The following is a 25,109-nucleotide window of genomic DNA, read 5'->3' as shown; positions in this document are numbered from 1 at the left end:
TTCAAGATGATCATATGATTTTTATTCTTCAATTTGTTAACATGGTGTGTCATATAGATTAATTTTTGAATACTGAGCCATCCTTGCATCCCTGGGATAAATTCTACTTGATCATGCTGTATGATATTTTTAATGTAATTGTTGAATTCAGTTTGGTCATAATTTCTTGAGCATTTTTGCCTCTGTGTTCCTAAGTGATATCACCTTATACTTTTTTTGGTGTGGTATCTTTGTCGGTGTTTTGTTTTCAGAGTGATACTGGCCTTGAAATGTATTTGTAGGCACTCCTTCCTCTGCAATTTTTAGAGTAGTTTTTTAAAAATTTAAAAATTTTTAAAAATTTAAGTGTTAACTGTTCTCTAAATGTTTGGTAGAATTCATCTGTGAAGTTACCTGGTCCTGGACTTTTATTTGTTGGGAATTTTTCTATTACTGTTTCAGTTTCATTACTGATAATTGGTTTGTGTGTATTTTCTTTTTTTCATATTTTCTATTTCCTCCTGATTCAGTCTTGGGATATTACACATTCCTAGGAATTTGTCAGTTTCTTCTAGGTTGCCATTTAACTGGCATATAATTGATCCTAGTACTTAGTCTCTTATGAGGGCTTCCCAGGTGGCACTAGGGGTAAAGAACCTGCCTGCCAGTGTAGGAGACATAAGAGATGTGGGTTCAATCCCTAGGTGGAGACTATCCCCTAGAGGAGGGCATGGCAACTGACTCCAGTATTCTTGCCTGGAGAGTCATACGGGCAGAGGAGCCTGGTGGCCTACAGTCCATGGTGTCACAAAGAGTTGGACACAACTGAAGCGATTTAGAACTTAGACATTCTCTTATGATCCTTTGTATTTGTATGGTATTAGTTGTATCTTCTTTTTTTTTCATTTCTGACTTTATTTATTTGGTCCCTCTCTCTTTTTTTTTCTTGATGAGTCTGGCTAAAGATTTGTCAATTTTGGTTTTTCTTTTCAATGAACCAGATGTTAGTTTCACTAGTATTTTCTTTTTTTTTTTTAGTTTCTACTTAGTTCTCCTCTGAGTTTATAATTCTTTCCTTCTACTAACCTTAGATTTATTTGTTCTTTTATTAGTTTTCTTAGGTGTAAGTATAGGTTGTTTATTAGAGATTTTTCTTGTTTCTTGCGGTAGGCTTCTATTGCTATGTAATTATCTCTTACAACTACTTTTTTGCATCCCATAGCGTTTGAGTCATTGCTTTTTTGTTTTTTCATGTGTCTTCAGGTATTTTTTGATTTCCTCTTTGATTTCTGTAGAGATCCATTGGTTGTTCAGTAGCGTATTATTTTGCTTCCATGTGTTTGTATTGTATTTTCTTCACATTTCCCCCTTGTAGTTGATTTCTATTCTCATAGTGTTGTAGTTGGTAAAGATGTTTGATATGATTTCAAAGTTATAAACTTTTATTTTATGGCCTATTATGTGATCTATCCTGGAGAGTGATGCAAGTGCACTGGAATGTGTATTCTGCTGTTCCGAATACAATTTTCTTTATATAATTATAAAATCCAATTGTTTACCATGTTGGTTAAGACCAGTATTTCCATACTGATTTTCTGACTGGAGATCTGTCCATTGATGTGAGTGTGGTGTTAAATTCCCCCCAATTTTTGGACATTCCCTGGTAGCTCAGTGGTAAAGAATCCACCTGCCAATGCAGAGACACTGGTTCTGTCCCTGGTCTGCGAGCATCCCACATGCTGCAGAGCAACTGGGCCTGTGCGCCACAACTGCTGAGCGCATGCTCTAGAGCCCAAGAGTCCCTCCACAGCAACGGAAGTGACCGCAGTGAGCAGCTCACACCGCCGCCAGAAAGTAGCTCTCACTCGCAGCAACTAGAGAAAAGCCCGTGCAGCAATGAAGACTCAACACAGCCAAAAATAGATAGAACAAATAAATAAAGTTATTTTTAAAAATTCCCCCTAATTTTTGTGTTCCAGTGAGTTTCTCCCTTATGTCTGCTAGTATTTATGCCTGTTCCTCCTCCCTACCCCCCAATCCTGGCCCTCAAGCAATGTTGCAGTAAGCATCCTGGTACATATATCCTTATGACTGATTCTTTAATTTCTTTTGAATAGATTTCCAAACATGGGCTTTATGAATTAAGTGTTATCTCTATGTGTATCTTAATAAATAATTGTTTTTTTTTAAATAATTGTTTTTAAAAAGTTTTGTCACTCACACTCCAACCAACATAGTTAGTACCTGACATCTATATCTATTCTGCCTTGTTTTTTTTTACATTTAGATGTTATTTTTATTAATTTTTCCTAATGTGGTTGATGAAAACTGGTTTCTCCTTATTTGCAGTTGCATTCTTCTAAACTACTACTGGAGTTGAACATCATGTCTTTTTTGACCAATGACACTTGCTTTCTCTTTTTTGATTTACTTAACTATGTACTTAGTCTGTATTTGTGATATAAACTACCATTTTGTCTGTCATTTTAGAGGCAAATATTAATTCTCATGTATTTTTTTTAATTTTTAAAATTCTATTTCTTGCCATCTGAAAATCTTTATGTTTTATGTAATCAAACATATTTATCTTTTCTCATATTGCCTCTGAATTTCCGTATCTTACCTAAGGCATTAACTATCATTTAGACTATTTAGAATAAGAAAGAAATGAGATGTGTGAAAGTAAAAACTTATGAAAATGAATTTCTTAGAGTTAATTTCAATGAAGAAAAAAGCCTGGAGATGTGGTAGTATTATCAATTTGAGTGTTGTCAAGGACAAACAAAGCCATACACTAGTTATATTTTTACTGTCATCAGTAATATACTATTTCACTGGGGAGAAGTGCAGTGTGAATACAAACTCAGACACTTATCAGTATTTAAATTTTAATCAATAGTATACTGTTGCAATAGGGGAAAGTCCAGTGTGAACTGTAGAAATCAACTTTGATTTGTACATAGGTGATCTCATGTTTTAAAAGGAGAATGAAGGAATGGAAGTTGGGGAATTAGCAGGGGCCTAGTGGAGTCAGGTGGAGAAGGAAATGGCAACCCACTCCAGTGTTCTTGCTGGGAGAATCCCAGGGACAGCGGAGCCTGGTGGGCTGCTGTCTATGGGGTCACATAGAGTCGGACACGACTGAAGTGACTTAGCAGCAGCAGCAGCAGTGGAGTTAGGGAAATGAAAGATTATAAAAATTGAGAAGCAGCCATTAGGCAAGTGAAATCACTCTGCTTTCGTTAACTGTTCCTTATCAAATTTAGTTTCCTGTCCTTCCGCTAAGATTAGAAAATAGGGGCTCTCTATCTTCATTTGTTACCTGGAACCAATACTAAATTTTTTTAGCAGCCTTGAATTTTTCTCAAATAGGCACTTTAAGGGAAGCCAGGCTCATTCCAAGGATGTGGCTTTGAGCTCCTATAAACTATGTTAGTCTTCATATGCTAAAGTTGAGGTGCTGTTGAGAAGAGGTCTCAGAGGAACCTGGCTAAAGAGAATTTGGTCAAGGAATCTTAGGCTCCAGCTTCCTAAGGTGGACTGTTTTCTTGAATACTTCTTTGAATAAAGATTTCTAGTATTACTTTATATTATACTTCATGTACATGGTAACATTTTCCATAAATGACATGAAAATATCTTTTTAAGTTTTAGTGACAGAATTCTTTTGAAAGGGTAAGTGGGCAGAATGAGAAAGCCTTCAATCGATCTCCACTGTCTCTTCACTAAGGGTTCTTTCAGCACAATCTTTCCTAGGACACCTGTGTCAAGGTCACTGACATGGTAAATTCTAATCAACCAGCTTATATTTATTGAAGGCCTTTTAGGCTAAAGGTACTTAGGTGTTGTGGGCATAATGTAGTTTGGAAAAAGTAGAAGACATAATTTAGCTCTTTCTTTATAATTTTTAGAAAAAGGAGACTTAATCTTATTTTTATGTTCTTACAAAGAAGTGTTTATTTCTTGTGTGACTTGCATCTTGTTCCATTAACACCTCCATTTCCCCTGTTTGTACTGTGTTCCACTGGCTGTTCCACAAACACACCAGAAACACACACAAAAAAACACTTGCCTAGAAAGGTCTTTCTTTCCCTAGCTCACTCTCACTTACTGCAAGTATTAGTCACTCAGTTGTTTCTGACATTTTGTGACCCCGTGGACTGTAGCCCGCCAGGCTCCTCTGTCCATAGAATTCTCCAGGCAAGAATACTGGAGTGGGTAGCCATTTACTTTTGCTCAAATGCCATTCTGCTCAATGAAGCCTGATCTGACCACTGTTTTTAAAATTACAAGCCATTCCCCATTTCTCTTTCCCCACACTACATTATTTGCATGTTTATTCTAGTTGTCATCGGCCTCCTTCCACTAGAATGTCTGTGTCATTATAATTAATATTTTTTAAAAACACTATTTTGTTCACTGGTTTTTCTCAAGTACCTGGAACACTGCCTGCCACTTGGAAGGAACTCAGTAAATGTCCAATAAATGAATCCTTTTTTTTTTTTGTAGTGGATTTTCTACTTCCTTTCTCCAAGTTTAACCTTTCTTTTTATCCAATTTGTTTTCCTTCCATCCATACTATTCTTCATGGTCATGTACTAGTTATTTTTTCTTTTCCTTTTTTTTTTTTGGCTGGGAGGGGTATTTTAATTACAGAAATGGAATCATATAATACCCATCACTCAGCAGCTTTTCTCACCTAGGACACTATAAATCCTACAGTCTTTTTAATGCTTGCATTAAATGTTAAATTAAATGTTCTATTATAATATGAGGTCAGTACATTATTTTTACTCATGTCTGTCACGCGATGTTTCCACTCCTTTCACTTTGAACTATCCTATCCCTGGCTCCCCCGTTTTTCCTTTTAAGATCCCCTGGAGAAGGGAATGGCAATACACTCCGGTATTCTTGCCTGCAGAATCCCATGGACAGAGGAGCCTGGCAGGCTACAGCCCACGCGGTCGCAGAGAGTCGGACACGACTGAGAGACTGTCACTCTCACTGGCAGTACCAGTTACGCATTCATCCCATACCCAGCAGTTCCGAACCTAGCAATCACTCAGTAAAGTATTTCTTGCACCCCTGGTCTGTTTTTGGCAGCGATTAGCTGTGACCATTGTTTGAGCGAGAGCGATTGTAGGGACAGAAGAGGGCACAGCTGAAGAAATTAAAAGCTGGGGTGAGCCTCCTCTGGGGCCTTTGGTATCTCCCTGAAGCAGGGTGAGTTTCCGGGGGTGGGGCAGGACCGGCTTGGGGTACCCAGACCATCCGGTTGGGAACTCCAGGAGGGAAGTGTATCCCTGGGGTGTCAGGGGCCTGCGCTGAAGAGTGGGGGTAGGGTGGGAGCGGACCTGGGCGGGGCTTGGAGGGGTGAGGCCAGCCAGGGGGCCGGGCGGACGGAGCGCGCAGACTCAAATGCGGGTGGCAGCCCGGCGCTCCAGTCCGACCGCAGCGGTTGGAGAGCCATGGAACCCGTAGCTTCTGGCCTCGAGTGTTCGACTCTGCGGCTGTGGCTGGGGCTGTTGCTGCTATGCAGCTGGTGGTACCCTGGGAGCGCCGAGCCGCGGGCCCCGCCGGAGAAGATCGGTAGGCGAGGAAGAGGCGGCGCGCTGCGGGCGTGGCGAGAGCGAGCCCCGCGCCGGGCGGTCGCTGCCAGCTGCTGCAGGCCGGGCGCCCGCGACGCCCGCTGGGTCGCGCGGAACCAGCCCGCTGCGAATGTGGCGCTCTTCCCGGTTCGCGCCTCCGAACCGCTTGTAGTGCCCCCAGGGAACGCCCTTTCTCGGGCGTGGAGACATGCCCACTTGAGGAATGGGCAGTGGAGGTGGGGGCGACCCGGACCAGTCCGCGGGCGGGCGCCCGGCGTCCCTGCAGCCCCTGTCTCAGGGGCCTGGGGCCGCGGCCTTCGTTTGCTGCACTTGTTCGGAGGCCGGTCCTCTGGCCGCTCGGAGCTACTGGCCAGTCCCGCTCTGCAGATGAGAGGCGCACGCCGGCGCAGCACGCCGAGCCGCGCGAACAGGCTGACGGCGCTGACCGCGTGTGCTTCCCGCGATGGGCTGGGGGCTACCCCTCCCCCTCCCCCGTCTGCTTTGTTGAAGTTGGCCGGCTTGCAGAGGCCCCTGGCTTGCACAAGTACTTTACCTAGGACGACTGCCCAGCGGAAACAGTCACTCTTTTAGTTTGATTCGTTTTGGTGGTTTGCTCCCTGTTTATTTTGTTTTGCTTTTTTTTGTTGTTTATTTTTATTTCTTTTTAACCCGTTTTCTTTGGGATCATTAAGCTATTTACATAAACGAGACAGAACAAATCTAGGCAAAAATGGCGGCCACTTTATTTAAAATGCGTGCTGGAAAGGCCCAACCTCCTCTCTTCCCTTGCATTGGCACAAAGGAGCTTGTGCGGGCCACTTGGGGCCTCCGCAACGAACTGAGAGGCTTGGGGCATCTGGCTGGGGGAAAAATAAAAAATAACAATCTGCTACTACTGTTGTCTGGGGGCAATGTCTGTCCAGATTTGGAGTTCTTTCTGTCTTCCCTGCAACTGTCCCATGCCTCCCCCTCCCCAGGCTTCCCTAAATTGTCGATAACTGCTTTAGGTAATGTCGGTTGTTGATTTACAGCCTTTCAAAAACGAAACATGCGAAGCTGGTAAGAGAAAAAACCCTGTTCCTTTTTTTTTTTCCCCCACCATAGCGGTTATTGGAGCTGGAATTGGTGGCACTTCAGCAGCCTATTATCTGCGGCAGAAATTTGGGAAGGATGTGAAGATTCACGTTTTTGAAAAAGGAAAGGTGGGAGGCCGTCTGGCCACCTTGAATGTGGAGGGGCAAGAATTTGAGTCAGGAGGTTCTGTCATCCATCCTTTAAATCTGCACATGAAACGTTTTGTCAAGGATCTGGGTATGTAATTTGGTCTGAAAGCAAAGTAGACTTCAAAGTGCATGGATATTGTTATCAGATAGGGAACTGAAACTTTTCTGCCTTATTAATTGTCTTTTACAGTGAAGCTGGTAAAACTGCTTTCCTCACTTTCCTGCTAGCAATTGGCACTGCCTTAGGAGCTGCTCTGCTGTAATGGGACACTACATTATCTGTATCTTCAGTTATCTGGAATTACAGCCATGGGGCGTGGGTTGGGGATGGTTGCTGTTGTTGATTCTTTTTTTTTTTTTTCTGTTGTTGATTCTTAAATGTTCTGGGTTTGTGTTAAAGAATCAAAGAATAGTTTGAGTTAGCAAAACCTAGCATGCTCATTTTACAGCCGGGGAAATGAGGCCCAGAGAGTTGAGGTGTCTGACTTAAGGACACTCACAGCTGTAGGGGCAAACATGTTCCTGGAACTTGGGACATCTGGCTGCTTCGCTACCAGCAGAGGCATTGGACAGGTTGTGGGGGAAGCCTGGGGGGCCTCTGCAGGCTCCCTCCTCAGGGAATGTTGTGTAATTTTGGCCTCCTTCCAGTTATGAGAAGTATTGAATTAACGCAGAATAGGATTTGCACAGGAATGGAAATCCTATTTTCCTTAGCTGCTTTCCACATTTCCTGTGGATGCTTCCAGGGCCTCTTCACTCCACAAGGGCAAGTGTGTGCCAGGAGCAATTTATGCTGCAAAAGTCATGTCTGACATTTCTGATTTTAAGATGAATTCAGCTGTCCTTTGGCTTTTTCTTTTGCCTTTTTTAGTCTTTTGAGACTAAATATAGCCAGTTTCTAATTTTGATATAGCTGCATGATCATCCAACCCATCTTTAAGGGAATCTGCTTTTGGACAGTGTGATGTCTAGAGTATCACACACTGTTCTAAAGATAGAGCTCTGTTAACATGCCTTCTGAGAACTGGGGGAAGCCCAGATGCACTCATTTCAGAGTGTCCCCCATAGCTTCAGATTACCTGCTCTCGTTTGATCAGTACAGAAACCATTGACTTAGTTCCCCTTTCTTTGTTTTTGCAGGTCTCTCTGCTGTTCAGAGCCCTAGTGGCCTAGTGGGGGTGTATAATGGAGAGACCCTGGTATATGAGGAGAGCAGCTGGTTTATAATTAACATGATTAAACTAATTTGGCACTATGGATTTCAGTCCCTCCGAATGCACATGTGGGTAGAGGATGTATTAGACAAGTTTATGAGGTAATTTTTTCTCTTCCATTTAACTTAAGACCTTTTATTAAATAACCTGTAGGAATTACAGTTTTGGGAACAGTTCTCTACCTAACCACAAAGCCTATTTGTAAGGTCGTTAGGAAAAATGTTTTGTATATTATATGCAGGGCTTTTATCCACTTGGAATGTGAAGGGGTCATTTATTTTTGCTTCTGAAAACATACTTTGCAAATGCTTGTTTAATGTTGTCAGACACTTTTACATGCTCTACACATACTAACTCCTTGAAGTCTTACGACAGCTCTCTGGGGTAGGTGCTGTTACTAGCTTTGTAGGTTACTGGAAGGTGGAGGCATAGAGAGGTTTTAGGGTATGCAAGTCCACCTGCCTAGTAACTGGTGGAGCTGGAGTTCTTACCCAGGCCGTCTGGCTCCAGAGTCCTCCCTTTTAATCTCTGAACTGTTTTAGTGTTGTGTGTAGATGGATGAGGTGATACGTACAAGAGCTTGTAGAAAACTTAAATGAGCTTTATTTAACTGTGACATGATGTTTCAGTGAGCCGGCAGCCTGAAATAGCATATCAGTTCTGTGCCCCAAGAACTTAAATTAAGGTATTATCTTCCCACACTGTCCTGCATAGTGAGAATATAGGTGCCTCTTTTCCTTCTCTTTGTTTTTCTGTGTTTTCAAAAAGTTCTTTACATATGAATATGCATTGCTTTGGTAATTAAGAAAAATAACATAAAATAACCACCAGTCTAGAGCTTTCCCTGGTGGACTAGTGGTTAAGACTCCACACTTCCAATGCAGGGGGCGCACATTTGACCCCTGGTTGGGGAACTAGGATGCCACATGCTATACGGCTCAGCCAAGAGAACATTAAAAACCATTCTGACTTTGAAAACTATAACTTATTTGTTAAAAAATCTTTTTATTTTGTATTGGGGTATAGTCGTTTAACAATGTTGCGATAGTTTCAGGTAGACAGTGAAGGGACTCAACTGTACATTTATGATAGAACCTATTTTTTTTTTAAGGTTGTTGGCATGTGCTAATTTTTATGCTGGTTTACAGTTTTAGATCTTGGAGAAATTCATCTTGTAAGAGTTGAATAGGATAAATATATTCTAGTTTCTGCAACTTGTAGTGTTGGAGATTTCTTTCTTTTTAAGCATCATTCTGAGGTCAATTCCTTGAACATCTTTCCAGCTACTGGAAAGGTCAGCTATAGTGCAGGTTGTTCTAAAGTAGGCATTCATTCGTTTATTCATTCATGAAATATTGAGTGCTTAGTATGTGCCAGGCAGTATTCTGGGTCTTGAAGATGTAGAACCTAGAACATACCCCTGCCCTTAAAGAATATATATTCTAGTAGAGAGACAAGCAGTTCACTAGGAAAATGTATAGAATTTGTGTAGAGCCAGTCACTTTTTAAAGAAAGGTGGCATGTTGCTGCATCCTCAACAGGAAAATCAAGTTCACATGGCATGCGATACAGCCTCGCCTTTGTGAATCAGTTTTCTTGACATGTAGAGAATTGCCCTTTGAGAAATTAAGAAATCACTTTTGAAGTGAATTTAGTGTATTACAGAACTGTGAAAAAGGCCCAAGGAAGGGATACATAGATTATACTATTTTTTTAAAATGTGAGGGGTGGAATAAGGGGGTGGGAGGGAGGTTCAAAAGGGAGGGGATATATGTGTATATACTTACAGCTGATTTACATTGTTGTACAGCAGAAACCAACACAACATTGTAAACCAGCTATCCTCTGAATTACAAAAAAGTTATTTTATTGAAGTATAGTGATTAACAATATTGTGTTAATTTCTGCTGCAAAGTGGTTTATTAATACATATATACATTATTTTCTAATATTCTTTTTCACTATGATTTATCACAAGGTTTTGCATATAGTGGGCTTTCCTGGTGGCTTAAATAGTAGAGAATCTATCTTCCTGGGTTGGGAAGATCCCCTGGAGAAGGGAATGACAACCCACTCTAGTATTCTTGCTTGGAGAATCCCATGGACAGAGGAGCCTGGCAGGCTACAGTCCATGGGGTCACAAAGAGTCAGACACAACTGAGTGACTAAGCATATACACATACATTGCATATAGTTCTCTGTATATTATATTTTATATTATATTATATATATAATTATATATTTTTGATTTTAGAACACAATTCCCAAACATGGAATTATGCCCCCCGGCCCTGCCATGTATCTTTGATACTTGATTATAGAGTGCTGACCGTTATGTTGTTTAAAGGGCCACACATTACTGTTCCTTTCAATAAGAACATGCAGATCTTATTTTAATAATTTTATCATATCCATCATACCCTGTTGGATAAAGGGCAAGTATTGGGCCATCATGTTCCAGTTGCTAAATAGTGAAATACTGCTGGTCTTATGAAATAGCTTCTGCTTGCATGTTTTCTCTTCCCCAGGAATCTCTTTCCTTGCCCTCAGCAGGGAGTCTTGACTCAGTTCCAGGGCTATAATCAGTCTACTTTCTGTTTAATGCTGTTGTTGTTGTTCAGTCACTAAGTCATTTCCGACTACTTGCAACCCCATGAACTGCTGCATGCCAGGCTTCCCTGTCCTTCACTATTACCCAGAGTTTGCTCAGACTCATGTCTGTTGAGTCAGTGATGCCACTGAACCATCTCATCCTCTGTTGCCCCTTTTCCTGTTGACCTCAATCCAGTTGTTAAATACTTGTCGTATCACCTATGTCACAAAAACCAGGATTAGGAGCCACAGAGGTTGCCAAAGAGCAGTCAGGAACAGTGAATTCCCTTACATTTCACTAGGGGATTTTTAATTTTATCTACTGTTTTCAACTCCACAGTTTGTTTTTCTCTGTTATTTCTTTCTCTTTATTAGCAGTCTATGTTTGTTCTAATCTACATTTCTTTCTTTGTGGCCAAGATGTGTGGCATGCAGGACCCAACCAGGGCTCGAACTTCTGTCCCCTACATTGGGAACACGGAGTATTAACCACTGGACCACCAGGGAAGTCCCTAATCTATGTTGTTTTCATACATGCTTTAGTTCTTTAGATATGGCTTCCTTTACTTCTTTGAGCATATTTATAGTAGCTGATTTAAAGTCTTTGTCTGGCAGGTCCAATGTCTGGGTTTTCTTAGGGAGGATTTCTGTTGATTTTTGTTGTAAACTGGACATTTAAAATAATATTGACTAGTAACTCTGGACATCAGAAATCCGCTCACCCCGGGGTTTGTTACTGTTGCTGTTTGTTTGTTAGTGACTCTGGAACTAATTCTGTGAAGTCGGTATTCTTTGTCATGTTTGGCTACTCAAGTGTGTGTGTGTGAGGATTGCTTGCAGTACTCTGGCAGGTTTTGTAGCTCTAGCCTTTCCTTCTGGCTTGCTCAGAGCCTTAAGGTCAGCTGAAGGTGACAGATGAGGGCCTTCTCAGGTCTTTCCTGGGCATGTGACTGTCTTGTACATGGGCATGGCCTTCTAAGTCCCTAGAAACGAATTGGGGTTTTTCATTTCCCAGTATTTCTTTTTAAAATCTTCTGATAAGCCTCTTGCTAGCCCCACTTGGTGTCACAGCCTCAGGCAACAAAAGTTTTTTGACAGATGTGCTCAGGATGGGCTCTTTGTATACAGTGAGGTAAAAAAAGACAAGCCCTAATCTAAAAAGAAAAGGTTTCCCAGTGGTAAAGAATCCTCCTGCCAATGGAGGAGACACAGGTTCGATCCCTGGTTCAGAAAGATTCCCTGGAGAAGGAAATGGCAACCCATTCCAGTGTTCTTGCTGGAATAACCCCATGGACAGGAGAGCCTGACGGATTATAGTACATAGGGTCACAGAGAGTTGGACATGACTGAGCACACACACATAAACAGTCTAAAAAATAGAGCAAACTAGTGACTATGACAAAAAAGCAGCAGACTCACAGATACAGAGAACAAGTACAGATACAGAAAACAAACTAGTGGTTACCAGTGGTGAGGGGGGAAAGACGATGTTGGGGTGGGGGCATAGAAAGTATAAAGTATTGGGTGTGAGATAGGCTCCAGGATGTATTGTGCAACATGGGGAATGTAGCCAGTATTTCGTAATTGTACGTGGAGCTGTCCAGTTGCTCAGTCATGTGCAACTCTTTGCGACCCATGGACTGCAGCACGCTAGGCTTCCCTATCCTTCACTATCTCCTGGAGTTTGCTCAAACTCATGTCCATTGAGTCAATGATGCCACCCAGCCATCTCATCCTCTGTCGTCCGCTTCTCCTCCTGCCTTCAATCTTTCCAGCATCATGGTCTTTTCCATTGAATCAGCTCTTCGCATCAGGTGGCCAAAGTATTTGAGCTTCAGCCTCAGCATCAATCCTTCCATTGAATACTCTGGGTTGATTTCCTTTAGAATTGACTGGTTTGATCTCTTTGTAGTCCAAGGGACTCTCAGGAGTCTTCTCCAGCACCACAGTTCGAAAGCATCAGTTCTTCGACACTCAGTCTTCTCTATGGTCCAACCCTCACATAAGTACATGACTACCAGAAAAACCATAGCTTTGACTATGTGGACCTTTGTCCTCGAAGTGGTGTCTCTGCTTTTTAATATGCTAAGTTTGTCATAGCTTTTCTTCCAAGGAGTGAGTGTGTTGTAGTTTCATGGCTGCAGTCACCATCTGCAGTGATTTTGGAGCCCAAATAATAGTCTCTCACTGTTTCCATTGTTTCCCCATCGATTTGCCATGAAGTGATAGGACCGGATGCCATGATCTTAGTTTTTTGAATATTGAGTTTTAGGCCAGCTTTTTCACTCTCCTCTTTCACCTTCCTCTAGAGGCTCTTTAGTTCCTCTTCACTTTCTGCCATTAGGGTGGTGTCATCTGCATATCTGAGGTTACTGATATTTCTCCTGGCACTCTTGATTCCAGCTTTAACTTCATCAAGCCCAGCGTTTCACATGATGTACTGTGTATATAAGTTAAATAAACAGGGTGACAGTTACAGCCTTGATGTACTCCTTTCCCAAATTTGTAAATGGAGTATATCCTTTAAAATTTTTAATAAAAAAGAACAAACCCTGAGGATAGAGCTTTGAGTGGACTGCCAGATAAGGCAAATAGTGGCACTTCTCTGACAATGGGAATTTGGGGATGCTCTAAACATGTCTTATCACCTCTGTGGCTGCCAGCTTGCTGGTTTCACAGGTATTGTGGTTGGAAGGCTGCTGATTTTGAAGGCTACCTTGTTGCTAGCAAGATGGGAATGAGATTAGGGAAAGTTCAAATACCACAGGGCTCATTTGTTCTTATAGTCAGCCGTCTAATATTCCTGGGATTTTAGCAAGTCTTTGGTTTATTTCCAGAGTTCCAAAAAAGTTGATGTTGACAGTGGTTGCCAGTGTTCTCATTGCTTTTATGTAGGGGCAGATTTTTCTAAGGTCCTTACTCCAGTTTAAAAGTCCTTCATCCCATCTCCTCTACTTTTTTCTGTCTGGGCCTCCTCCTGCTCTGCTGGATCTCTCTGCTTCAGCTGTAGAGTTGCAACTCTGCCAGCTCCAGGTGTTTTCAATCTTTTGGTTTACTTTTCTCCTTGATAAAAGAACCTGTCTGACAGTGCAGGAGATGTAAGAGACACAGGTTCAATCCCTGGGCCAGGAAGATCCCCTGGAGTAGGGCAGAGGAACCCACTGCCTGGAGAATCCCACCAACAGAGGAACCTGAAAGATTACAGTCCATAGGATCCCAAAGAGTCAGATACAACTGAAGCAATTTAGCACAAACTGTTATGTAAGTTGCTTATGTTTATTTTGTTGCCTGTTGTCCCATCTAAAACAAAAGCTCTGTTATGGCAGCGATATTTTTTTTTCCTGTGTTGTATTGACCTCTGTATCTCAGCATCTAGAACAGTGTCTGGCTCAAACTGATGCTCCATAAATATTTGTTGCATGAATAAATGAATGAATGAGTGAATAAATGGTTAAGGGTTATACAGATTTTTAAAGAGAAAAAAATAGTTTCTGCTAATCAGATTGCTTTTATAAACTACTAGTTACTTACACCTTGCTTTTTACTAAATATGTACTGTAATGCACTTACAGTGCTCATTGTTTAATTGGTATATAGTGTCTCCGTGAGGCCTTTGCTTAGGAGGCTTACTTGAGTGTGGTTGGCTCAGGCAGGAGGAGGCAAGGAGTAATTTTTTATAACATCATATATGTGTGTGTGCACTTAGTCACTCAGTTGTGTATGACTTTTTGTGGCCCTATGGACTGTAGCCTGCCAGGCTTCTCTGTCCATGGAACTTTCCAGGCAAGAATACTGAAGCGGGTTGCCATTTCTTAGTCCAGGGGATCTTTCCAACCCAGGGATTGAACCATTGTCTCTTGTGTTTCCTGCATTGGCAGGCGGGTTCTTTACCACTAGCGCCACCTGGGAATCCGTAACATCATATATAACTTACTTAATTGGCTACTGTTTTGTCATGCTGACCATTAGCAAAGATCACTCTTTGTTTTATGAGGTATTTAGTTTATTACTTTTCTGAAGAACTCAGTGTTTTCATCCTACTTTTTCCAACTTTCTAGGCACTACAGGCCAAATGATATGGTTGCAAGGAATTATTTTAATTTCTCAGTTTTGGCACTGAGAATTTTCCCACAAAAATTTATTCAGTATTTTATGTACTACACTGTTGTTGCTAGTGTTGACACTTTGCAACCCCATGGACTGTAGCCTGCCAGGCTCCTCTGTCCATAGGATTTCCCAGGCAGGAATACTGGAGTGGGTTGCCATTTCCTTCTCCAGGGGATCTACCTGACCCAGGGATAGAACCCAGCTCTCCTGCATTGGCAAGCAGATTCTTTACCTCTGAGCCACCAGGGAAGCCCATTAGTACTCTGTTAGAGAGTAGGTAATGTTGAAATGTGTATGACATTACCTCTGCTCTTTAAAAAAGTTTACAGTTTATTTTGAGAGAAGAAAGTTGATGTAAAAACTCTTCTCCTGTGGCCACTAATAGAGATCGTTCCTTGGCATTTATTTCTTCCTTTACTTCATAGACTTAGCTATGTGTATACCGGAGTTGCTGTCCCTAATTGTAAGTTCCTTGAGAGAAAGGAACCATGACTTCCTCATTTTTGTATCCTCACTTGCAGCCAAAATAATATATATTGAATTATTGCATGAACTGATTTATGTGGACATTCTTTCAAGTTCATAAAGTATAGAGAAATGTCAGGTGATATTTCCTAAGAATTAGTTATAGTTAATTTTAGTACAAAGTAGTATTTAATATACTACTATAAATAGTACAAAGTAGTATTTAAGTGCTAAACATGAGTGCTAAGTTTTACGGGACTTTTGGAGATGATGGTACCACTGTGGACTGGGATTCTGGGGAGGACTTTGCAAAGGGAGGACTCTGGTGGTCCAGTAGTTAAGAATCTGCCTGCCAGCGCAGGGGACACAAGTTCGATCCCTGGTCCGGGAAGATCCCACATGCAGCAGAGCAACGAAGCTTGTACGCTGCAACTGCTAAAGCCCGTGCACTCTATAGAGTCCATGCTCCATGACAGGAGAAGCCTGCGCACCACACTGAAGAGTAGCTCCTGCTCACCTCAACCAGAGAAAGCCCATGCGTAGCAATGAAGACCCAGTGCAGCCAAAAACAAATTTAAAATAAAGACTTTGTAAAGTGGGTGGGATTTAAGCTCTGAAGGATGTGTAGTTAACTGTTCTATGATTACGGATGGGAAGTGTATTCCAGGTGGAGGGAAGAGCTAGTGAAAATGTTTAGGAGCAATACCCAGAGCATATTTAGAGAGGACTGAATGGGTCAGCTGTGTTCAGGTGTGAGGTATGAGTGTGTGTGTGTGTGTGTGTGTGTGTGGTAGAGGGCAGAGGGGGAATAGTGATTCTTAGCCTTCTACTTGCCATGTCACTTTTAGACAAGTTCTTTAACCTCTCCTTTGTTTCTTTATTTGCAATTGGCTCAAAGGAGTTGATGAGTTTGGCTCTTAAAAATTTGTGATTTTTTAAAATGTCAGAACTTTAGTAAGTAGTAGTAATAGGTAAGATGTTTTTGAATACGTGGGTGGTTGACAAGAAGTGTATTTTAGTGCTTCTGGGAGATTCATAAATATTTCAAAGAAGAGAAACTAGACGGATTTCCCTGGCAGTCCAGTGGTTAAGACACTGCACCCCCAATGCAGGGGGGCATGGGTTTGATCCCTGGTCGGGGAACTAATACCTGCTGTGCAGTGGGACCAAAAACTAAAATGTCAAACAAGTAAAAAATAATAGTTTACCCAAGCGTATCCAACAGATTAACCTTCTAACACATAACAAATATAAAAAAATTATATAAAAAAGAGAAACTAGAGGCAGATAAATCAGTTATTCATGTTAGTAGTTTGAATATAAAGCTTCATTTAAGATCAGGGAGATGAGAAATAACAGGAGAGATGTTAGGAAGATTGATAAGCTTCCCTTCTTAAGTGGGTGAAGCAGAAAGGAGAAATGAAATGTTCTTTGTGTTTGATCTTTGTTAATTTGATTAATATGTGTCTTGGGGTGTTTCGCCTTGGGTTTATCCTGTTTGGGACTCTCTGGGTTTCTTGGACTTGGGTGGCTATTTCCTTCCCCATTTTAGGGAAGTTTTCAGCTATTATCTCCTCGAGTATCTTCTCATGGCCTTTCTTTTTGTCTTCTTCTTCTGGGACTCCTATGACTCGAATGTTGGGGCGTTTCACATTGTCCCAGAGGTCCCTGAGGTTGTCCTCATTTCTTTTGATTCTTTTTTCTTTTTTCCTCTCTGCTTCATTTACTTCCACCATTTTATCTTCTACCTCACTTATCCTATCTTCTGTCTCCGTTATTCTACTGTTGGTTCCCTCCAGAGTGTTTTTGATCTCATTTATTGCATTATTCATTTTTAATTGACTCTTTATTTCTTCTAGGTCCTTATTAAACATTTGTCTTTGTCTCCAGGCTATTTATCTGTAACTCCATTTTGTTTTCAAGATTTTGGATCATTTTTATTATCATTATTCTAAATTCTTTCTCAGGTAGATTCCCTATCTCTTCCTCTTTTGTTTGACTTGGTGGGCATTTTTCATGTTCCTTTACCTGTTGGGTATTTCTCTGCCTTTTCATCCTGTTTAGATTGCTGTGTCTGGAGTGGGCTTCTGTATTCTGGTGGTCTGTGGTTCCTTTTTAATGTGGAGGTTTCACCCAGTGGGTGGGGTTGGACGATTGGCTTGTCAAGGTTTCCTGGTTAGCGAAGCTTGCGTCAGTGTTCTGGTGCGTGGAACTGGATTTCTTCTCTCTGGAGTGCAATGGGGTGTCCAGTAATGAGCTTTGAGATGGGTCTATGTGTTAGGTGTGACTTTGGGCAGCCTGTATGTTGACACTCAGGGCTGTGTTCCTGCGTTGCTGGAGAATTTGCATGGTATGTCTTGCTCTGGAACTTAATGGCTCTTGGGTGGTGGTTGGTTTCAGTGTAGGTATGGAGGCTTTTGGATGGTCTCTTATTACTTAATGTTCCGTGTAGTCAGGAGTTTTCTGGTGTTCTCAGGTTTTGGGCTTGTCTCCTGCCTCTGGGTTTCAGTCTTATTCTTCCAGTAGTCTCAAGACTTCTCCAACTATACAGCACTGATAATAGAACTTCTAGGTTAATGGTGAAAAGATTCTCCACTGTGAGGGACACCCAGGGAGGTTCACAGAGTTACATGAAGAAGAGGAGAGGGAGGAGGGAGATAGAGATGAGCAGGAGGAGAAAAGGGGGACTCAAGAGGAGAGAGACAGATCTATGCAGTTCTCTGTTCCCAAAGTGTTCTCTGTAGCCCAGACACCCACAGAGATTCACAGAATTGGATTGGGAAGAGAAGAGGAAAGGAGGAAATAGAGGTGTTCTGAGGTAGAAAACAGAGAGTCAAGATTGGGAGAGAATAATCAACACACTCCTGAATAAAAATGGGAACTGAATATTGGATTCTTAAATGTTCACAATTTATATCATATACTGAAAAACAAAGATTAAAAATCTAGAGTAGAGATTAGACTCTTAAAAATACAATATTAAAAAAAAAACAAAATTTTAGAAATATATATGAAGTTTGGTTTAAAAATATGGCTTCTCCTTTTTTTTTTTTTTTTGCAAGGTTATAGTGAAATGAAAATGAAAATTAAGGAGTAATAGAGGACTTTAGAAGAAAATAAGAGAAAAAAGATAAAACAGGAAAAAAAATTTTTTTCCTAATTAAAAAAATAGTAAAAATATATGAAAATAAAAGTTAAGGAGTAGTGGGGGAGTAATAGGGAATTTTAATAGAAAATAAGTGAGAATAAATAAAAAAAAATTTTTAATTTAAAAAAAAAAGTAAAAATATATCTAGGAATTTCTCTGGAGCTGTTGTGGTCAGTGTGGGTTCGGTTCAGTTTCAGATAGCTCCTTGTTCCAGCTTACACTTCTCAGTATCTGTAGGTCCCTTCTGGTGTAGTTGGTGTTACCTACAGGGATTTTAATCTGTTGCACCGGTCCCTTCTGAAGCGGTTCCCTTTGTTTATTTGGCTTCTGTTTGCCGGTCTCTTCAGTGTCTAATTTCCGCCCTGACACCGGCGGGCGGAGGTGTCTCTTGTTTAGGTTCGCTAGTTCAGTCGTGCTGCGGGGAGGGAGGGGCGCTGCAGACAGAGATCCGCTGTGTGTGGGGAGCACTCACAGTGTTCCGGCCACACTGGGTTGCCCCCGCTCACGGGTGTGTGCTCTCCCCGTCTACACTGCTCAGGCTCCCGGCTGCTCTATATGGAGCGCGCCCTGCGTTGCGTGCGGTTCCAGTTTTCCAGTACTCCACAAAAGCGCAGATTCGGTTGGGCCTGCGTTTTGTGCCTTCCCCGCCAGAGCAGCTCAGGCAGCCAGGAGCTTGACGGGCACACTCTCCCTGGGTGTGGTGTGCCTTCTCCCCTCCGCGGCCCCAGCCTCAGTTTCCGCGCGTGCCAGTCAGATGCGTGTGCCTTGTGTCTATTCTTGGGAGCTGGCCCTAGCTGCAACCCTCCCAGAGGATGTCAACCATCCAGAATCTCAAGAAGTCTTTGGTTAGAAACTGGAGGCCTGTTTGCAGTTGGTAGGGGTACTGTCTTTGGGGCTGAGTTTGCCCCTTTCCCCTCGCCCCTGCCTCCTGCCTCCGGGGATGGGCCAGTCCGCAGCTGGCTAGCTCTTCTCTGAAATTGCTCAGTCTCTTTGTTCTGAAAACGGCCGGCAGTGTGTTCTGGCCGGTTAATTCTCTCTGTCTCTTGCTATCCTACAGTTTAAGTTGCTCTCACGTTAGCTCCCTCCGATTGCCCTCAGGGCATTCAGGCCCGGTTCTTACCCTAAGCAATGCCACCTGCTCCTCTCTGTTCCGCCCCCACTTGCTGGTGGCAGATGCGGGCGTCTGGGGTACTTTTCTGTTGGGAGTTGCTTTTAGGCATGTAATCTGTGAGTTTTATTTATTTTTCCTCCCAGTTAGGTCCCTAGCTCTTTTGTCTCTTTTTATCTTATATACTTTGTCCTACCTCCTTTCAAAGACGACAGGCTGCTTTTCTGGGCGCCTGATGTCTTCTGCTAGTGGTCAGAAGTTTTGTGAAGTTTGCTCAGCGTTCAGATGTTCTTTCGATGAATTTGTAGGGGAGAAAGTGGTCTCCCCGTCCTATTCCTCTGTCATCTTGGCTCCTTCCCCAGAAATGAAATGTTTAAATTTAAAACTAAATGAACTGAGGATGATGTGTAGGATATTAGGAGTAACCCATTGTTTTGGTTGAAATTCGGGTTAGGAGGAGAGGATCAAGCTTAGTGGAAAGGTAAAGTTTAATTTTAGACAAGTCTAGGTGTGCTGGAAGATGAATGAGAACAAGACATACCCACTTCCTGAAAGGTGATCCCAGTGACCATATTCATGCAGAAGAGTGAATTCAAAGGACAGTGGACTTCCTCCAGAGGAGAAAGAGGGAAAGGGAGGCCAGGAGCCTCTGGGATACATGGGGAAGACGCATCTCACAGGATTGGTAGGGACTCGTCCAAAGGAAACAGGAAAGCCACTTGGAGTCTTAGGATGCTGTTTTCCTTCTTTGTTTGTACCCTCCCCACTATCTGGTGTTTAATGGCCATTTCTCTTCTATTCAAAAGGATCTACCGCTACCAGTCTCATGACTATGCCTTCAGTAGCGTAGAAAAGTTACTGCATTCCCTAGGAGGGGACGACTATCTTGGATTATTTAACCGGTCACTTCTTGAAACCTTGCAGAAAGCAGGCTTCTCTGAGAAGTTCCTTGATGAAATTATTACTCCTGTCATGAGGGTAAATTATGGCCAAACTACAAACATCAATGGCTTTGTAGGTAAGTCAGGGCTTGGAATAGTTAACGGACATTAGTTGACAGCGTGGTTTACCTGATGCTTTGGTGGCTCCTTACTTTAGGCCATGATTTGGAGATGACTACCTTCCTTTGTGAAACCTCAGACACAATGAAAATCTTGGCAACATTGTGCATGTGTAGATGAGCATTTTTATGGGAACAGAGTCTGGTTTTTATTAGTTGAATGGTCCTCAACTGGGTCATTTGGCAGTGTCTAGATTTGGAGCCAGATGCAGCTGTGTGGGAAGGGGGAGAGGGTAGAGGGCCTCTTACAGAGTCAGAATTAACACATTTCATCCTACTGCTGACAGGGGCAGTGTCAATGTCCTGTACTGATCCTGGCCTTTGGGCAGTAAAAGGTGGCAATAAACTTGTTTGCTCAAGGCTCCTTCAGGCTTCCAGAAGCAATCTTGTCTCGGGCTTAGTAATGTCCATAGAGGAGAAAACAAGGACCAAGCAGACGGGTAAGCTTGAACTTCTGTTTTATTGTTCCTGATTTCCCCTGCAGAAAATAACTGCTCAGGGAGAAAAGCCTGTTTCTCCAGCTCTCGCTCAGTTCCAGATGATGAAATTTTAAATTGGAGGTTAAGTGTTGTGTGTCATGTGGAAATAGATGCACATGTGCTCAAGTACAGTGGCATGACTCTTTGGATTTAAAAAAGAATTTCATCCTCAAAAGTAAACATTTTGTATTTTGTACCTGTTGACAGGTTTTATTTCCATTCCAAGTAGAAAACTGGCCTCAGTGTAATACAAATGCAGGGGCCAGTTATCTTAAGGGATAAAACTTGTTTCAAGTCCTTAGAATTATGGAGAAACTATTAAGATATAGAATTATTTTTAGAAGGTATAAAATATAGTATGTTAGAAACACTTAAAAAAATATGCTTTTTTATTCCTCTAGGAAATTCCTCAAAGGTATATGAAGTGGTCTACCAAACTGGATCTGAGACCCATTCAGACTTCTATGATATTGTCCTGGTGGCCACTCCATTGAATCGGAAAATGTCCAACATCAATTTTCTCAACTTCGATCCTCCAATTGAGGAATTCCATCAACACTACGAACCTTTAGTGACAACTTTAATTAAAGGGGAGTTGAATTCAACTGTCTTTAGCTCTAGAGCCTTAAATGAGTTTCATCTTGGTACAGTCTTAACCACTGATAATCCAGATTTATTCATTAACAGCATTGGGCTTGTGTCCCCTGTAGAAGAAGACAGTAATCCTCAGCCAAAAGCAGATATAGCACATGTCTGGAAGATCTTTTCTGCAGCACCACTTAGTAAAGAACAAATTTTAAAGCTCTTTGTGTCCTACGATTATGCTGTGAAGCAGTCATGGCTTGCATGCCCTCATTATACACCTCCAGAGAAATGCCCCTCCATCATACTTCACGATCGACTTTATTACCTCAACGGCATAGAGTTTGCAGCAAGTGCCATGGAAATGAGTGCCATTGCAGGCTACAATGCTGCTCTCCTTGCCTATCACCGCTGGAATGGGAACACACACATGATTGACCAAGAGGACTTATATGAGAGACTTAAAACGGAACTATGAAGTACCACTCTCTCTTTTATCCCCCTCCTGGTTCCAAATGGAATATCACTGGCAAAAAAAAAAAAAAACATAGTCTGAACAGAGATGATTTTGAATCATATTTTGCCATTATCATCATTTAACAAAAGTAATCCCAGTGAGTCATGAGAAATGCAAGGTTCTAATTAAGCATGAAGGTAAAACTATTGCATCTCCAAAATCAAACTCTTTCTTGAATATCCATCAGCAGCATTTCCCAAACTTGTCTGATCATAAGAATCATCTGGAGTTTGTTAGACATATGAATTCTCTAGCTCCTCTGGAGGTTCTGATTTAATAGGTCTGGGATGGGGCCCTGGATTTTGAACGAAACTTTAAAGCATTTTAAGCTGAGCCCTTGAGGAAGACTTCCTTTTAGTTCAGGACTAGTTCATTTGCGCTTCACGGTTGGATGTGATCTTCAGTCAGGTAAAATAACCATGGGAACTGGTATCTTATGCCTGGCTTTAGTAACTTATATTTTGCAAATGACATACGCCCATGCTTAAAGCCTTGACTTTCAGAATGTTCTTTTGATTGCTTGTCTCTATTTCATTAGGGGTGAAGTTCAGAAGTCTTAGTGTAGTATAAAGATGTCACACAAAAATCTCAAGTAAAATGAAAAGCAAGTATAGGCTACTGATTTAATAAATTTCTTAAATTTGTCTTCTATTATCAAACCCTCACCTGAGGAGCTTTGAAAAATGGTGACAGAGCCCCACAACAGAGATTGGTTTAATGGACTGAGGATAGGACCTCAGCTTTTTGTAGCTTTTTATTTAGAGTTCCTAATGGACAACTGGGGTTTAGAGTCACTGATATGGGGGTTTATGATGTTTTCAAAGGGTTTTTAGTGCCTTAAAAGTCCTAAGAAGAAACCCAATCCATTATCAAAGCAAATCCATGTTGCAAAGGATTTCTCTCAGTGAGAACTCTAGTAGTCTTGGTAGTAAGAAGCATTGACAGTTTTGCAGCAGAGGCAACTTAGATGATTCTAGAGCCTCTGGCACTAGAATATATTCAGTGACCCCACACTTGATAAGATCCAGTTTATGTTCAAACTGTTAAATGCCTCTGAAGGTACTGCAGCATTTTGATTGAGAAATTGGTTGTTGAAATCTTGTTTTGAGGCGGTGGTTTGGCTGTGCATTATAATCACCTGTAGGACTGCTTCCAGAATGATTCCAGGATGTAGCCAAACTTGAGACCCGGTTCTCCACCTGTACAAAGATCATGAGTGTCCTTATAGTCACTGGAAGGACAAAACAAGTAGAAACTTGTGAATTCTAAAAGTAACTGAACTGCAACCAAGTTAACATACATTGTCTTTTTAAAAAAGTCCTCCTCCAGATTATAGCATTTGTTCCTTTTAGCAAAAAGGAGAACATTGATTCTTAAAGCAATTTATTCTCTACAATTGTGAATATTAATATGCTGATAAAACTGCCAAGATATTTGATGTAGAGGCAGGAATTAAATTGATAGTTTGTCAGAGTTAGCTTTTTACTATTTTTATTCTTAACAAGTATGTTAAGAGGCATTCGTAGTTTTTTCCTCTTGTGGTTTTAAAGAAGATAATATGTAGAGTATAGCACTGTTGTGTATATGCTAAAAGTGGGTGAATTCTAGTGGAATAATTTCTTCTAATGTCTGCAGACTTGTTTTGCAATGGCAAATTATTTCTAGAACACCAGTTTTAAAAATTGCTGTTATCAAACCCAACTCTGTTTTCCAACGAGGCATCTGAAGTTGTTAAAGGAGCAAAAAGGTTATCCATATAGTAAGCGTATTAATTTTAATGCAACTGAACAGAATTCAAAAAGATTTAATTGGAAGAAAGACCTGTCAGGGCCCATTATTCCAGGAGGCTACTCAAGTGAAATTTTTACAGAAGAGATTGGTAAAGAGTATGCACAGGCTGAAGGAAGGCCAAGTTCTGCTCCAGTGTTACTGGAAGGCTTGTTAAAACATGGCTGGCCTCACCCCTAGAAATGTTGCAGTAGGTGTGGAGTAGCATACAAAAGACTGCATTTCTGTTATGTTCTTACATGATGCTGCCGGGTAGGAGCCTCACTTAGAAATTCTACCAGTTCTAAAATTCAACTTTAAACCTTCCCTAACATTACAACCACATAAAGAGGAGAATGGAAAAATAAAAATGTATGGCCTTCACATCAACTCTAGTTTGATCCCTCTAGCTGTATTTTTTCTGTAAACATTTCCTGTAAATAGGGAATACCATTTTACATACTTGTTTACAAGTACCTCACATACTGTGTATATCCCACTCTAGTTTTAAAGTGACTCATGATTTGTAGGCTTTCTACGGATTCACAAAAATAAACTTAAGCATTTGCTTGATAGACTTTTTTAAAGTTAGGTTTATGATACATGTCTGTAATATTATCTCTTATTGGAGTTTGTGCACCATAAAATTTACAAACTAGGTGAGTATATTACAGGCAGCATTATCACCATCTCCTACTCCACAAAGAACCACAATGCACTGGAATGTTTTCCTCTGGAATTGTATTTCTACTCTTGTATTCAACATGTTTTCCCACTTATGTTCAAAATAAAAACAATGACATCATTACTTGCTGTGTTTTACTTCTGTTGTACTATATGGTTGACTCTTAAAACATTGTGGGGGTTATGGATGTTGACCCTTTGAGCAATCAGGTCTCTGCATATGCAGTTCCTGTATTCAGTTTGGAATCCACAGATTCAACCATGGATGGTGTAGTACTATAGTATTTACTATTGGAAAAAACCCGTATATAAGTGGACCTGCACAGTTTAACCCATGTTGTTTGAGTGAAACTGTACTTGGAATGTAGATGTATGTGAAAAAGTCAGAGTCTGTCCAAGTTACTGCAAGAACTTTGAAAATTCCAGTTATGTTTTAGAAGAAACCCACTCAGGTTTGCAGCTTCTTTAACTTTGTTCAGTAGTAAAAGATAGGGAAAAAGGGCATCTTGCCAATGTTTCATATTTACTAAGATTTTTCTATTTTAATGCATTAAAAACCTCTGAACTAATCAGTCTCAACCAATAACAGGTCATGA

General features: G+C 41.3%; 1 protein-coding gene across 1 annotated transcript; it reads left to right on the top strand.

The window, feature by feature from the left end:
- Positions 1 to 5,380: 5,380 nt before the first annotated feature.
- Positions 5,381 to 24,637, top strand: PCYOX1 (prenylcysteine oxidase 1). Its single transcript, XM_043917514.1, has 6 exons — positions 5,381 to 5,568; positions 6,672 to 6,878; positions 7,931 to 8,105; positions 20,231 to 20,442; positions 20,772 to 20,924; positions 21,365 to 24,637. Exons 1-6 carry the CDS (start codon positions 5,448 to 5,450, stop codon positions 22,021 to 22,023), a joined length of 1,527 nt encoding a protein of 508 aa, XP_043773449.1. The 5' UTR covers positions 5,381 to 5,447; the 3' UTR covers positions 22,024 to 24,637.
- Positions 24,638 to 25,109: the final 472 nt, after the last annotated feature.

This window comes from Cervus elaphus, chromosome 11, assembly GCF_910594005.1.
Source record: "Cervus elaphus chromosome 11, mCerEla1.1, whole genome shotgun sequence".
NCBI lineage: Eukaryota > Metazoa > Chordata > Mammalia > Artiodactyla > Cervidae > Cervus > Cervus elaphus.
The sequence above is the reverse complement of the archived record's forward strand: the minus strand, read 5'-3'. Positions and strand labels throughout refer to the sequence as shown.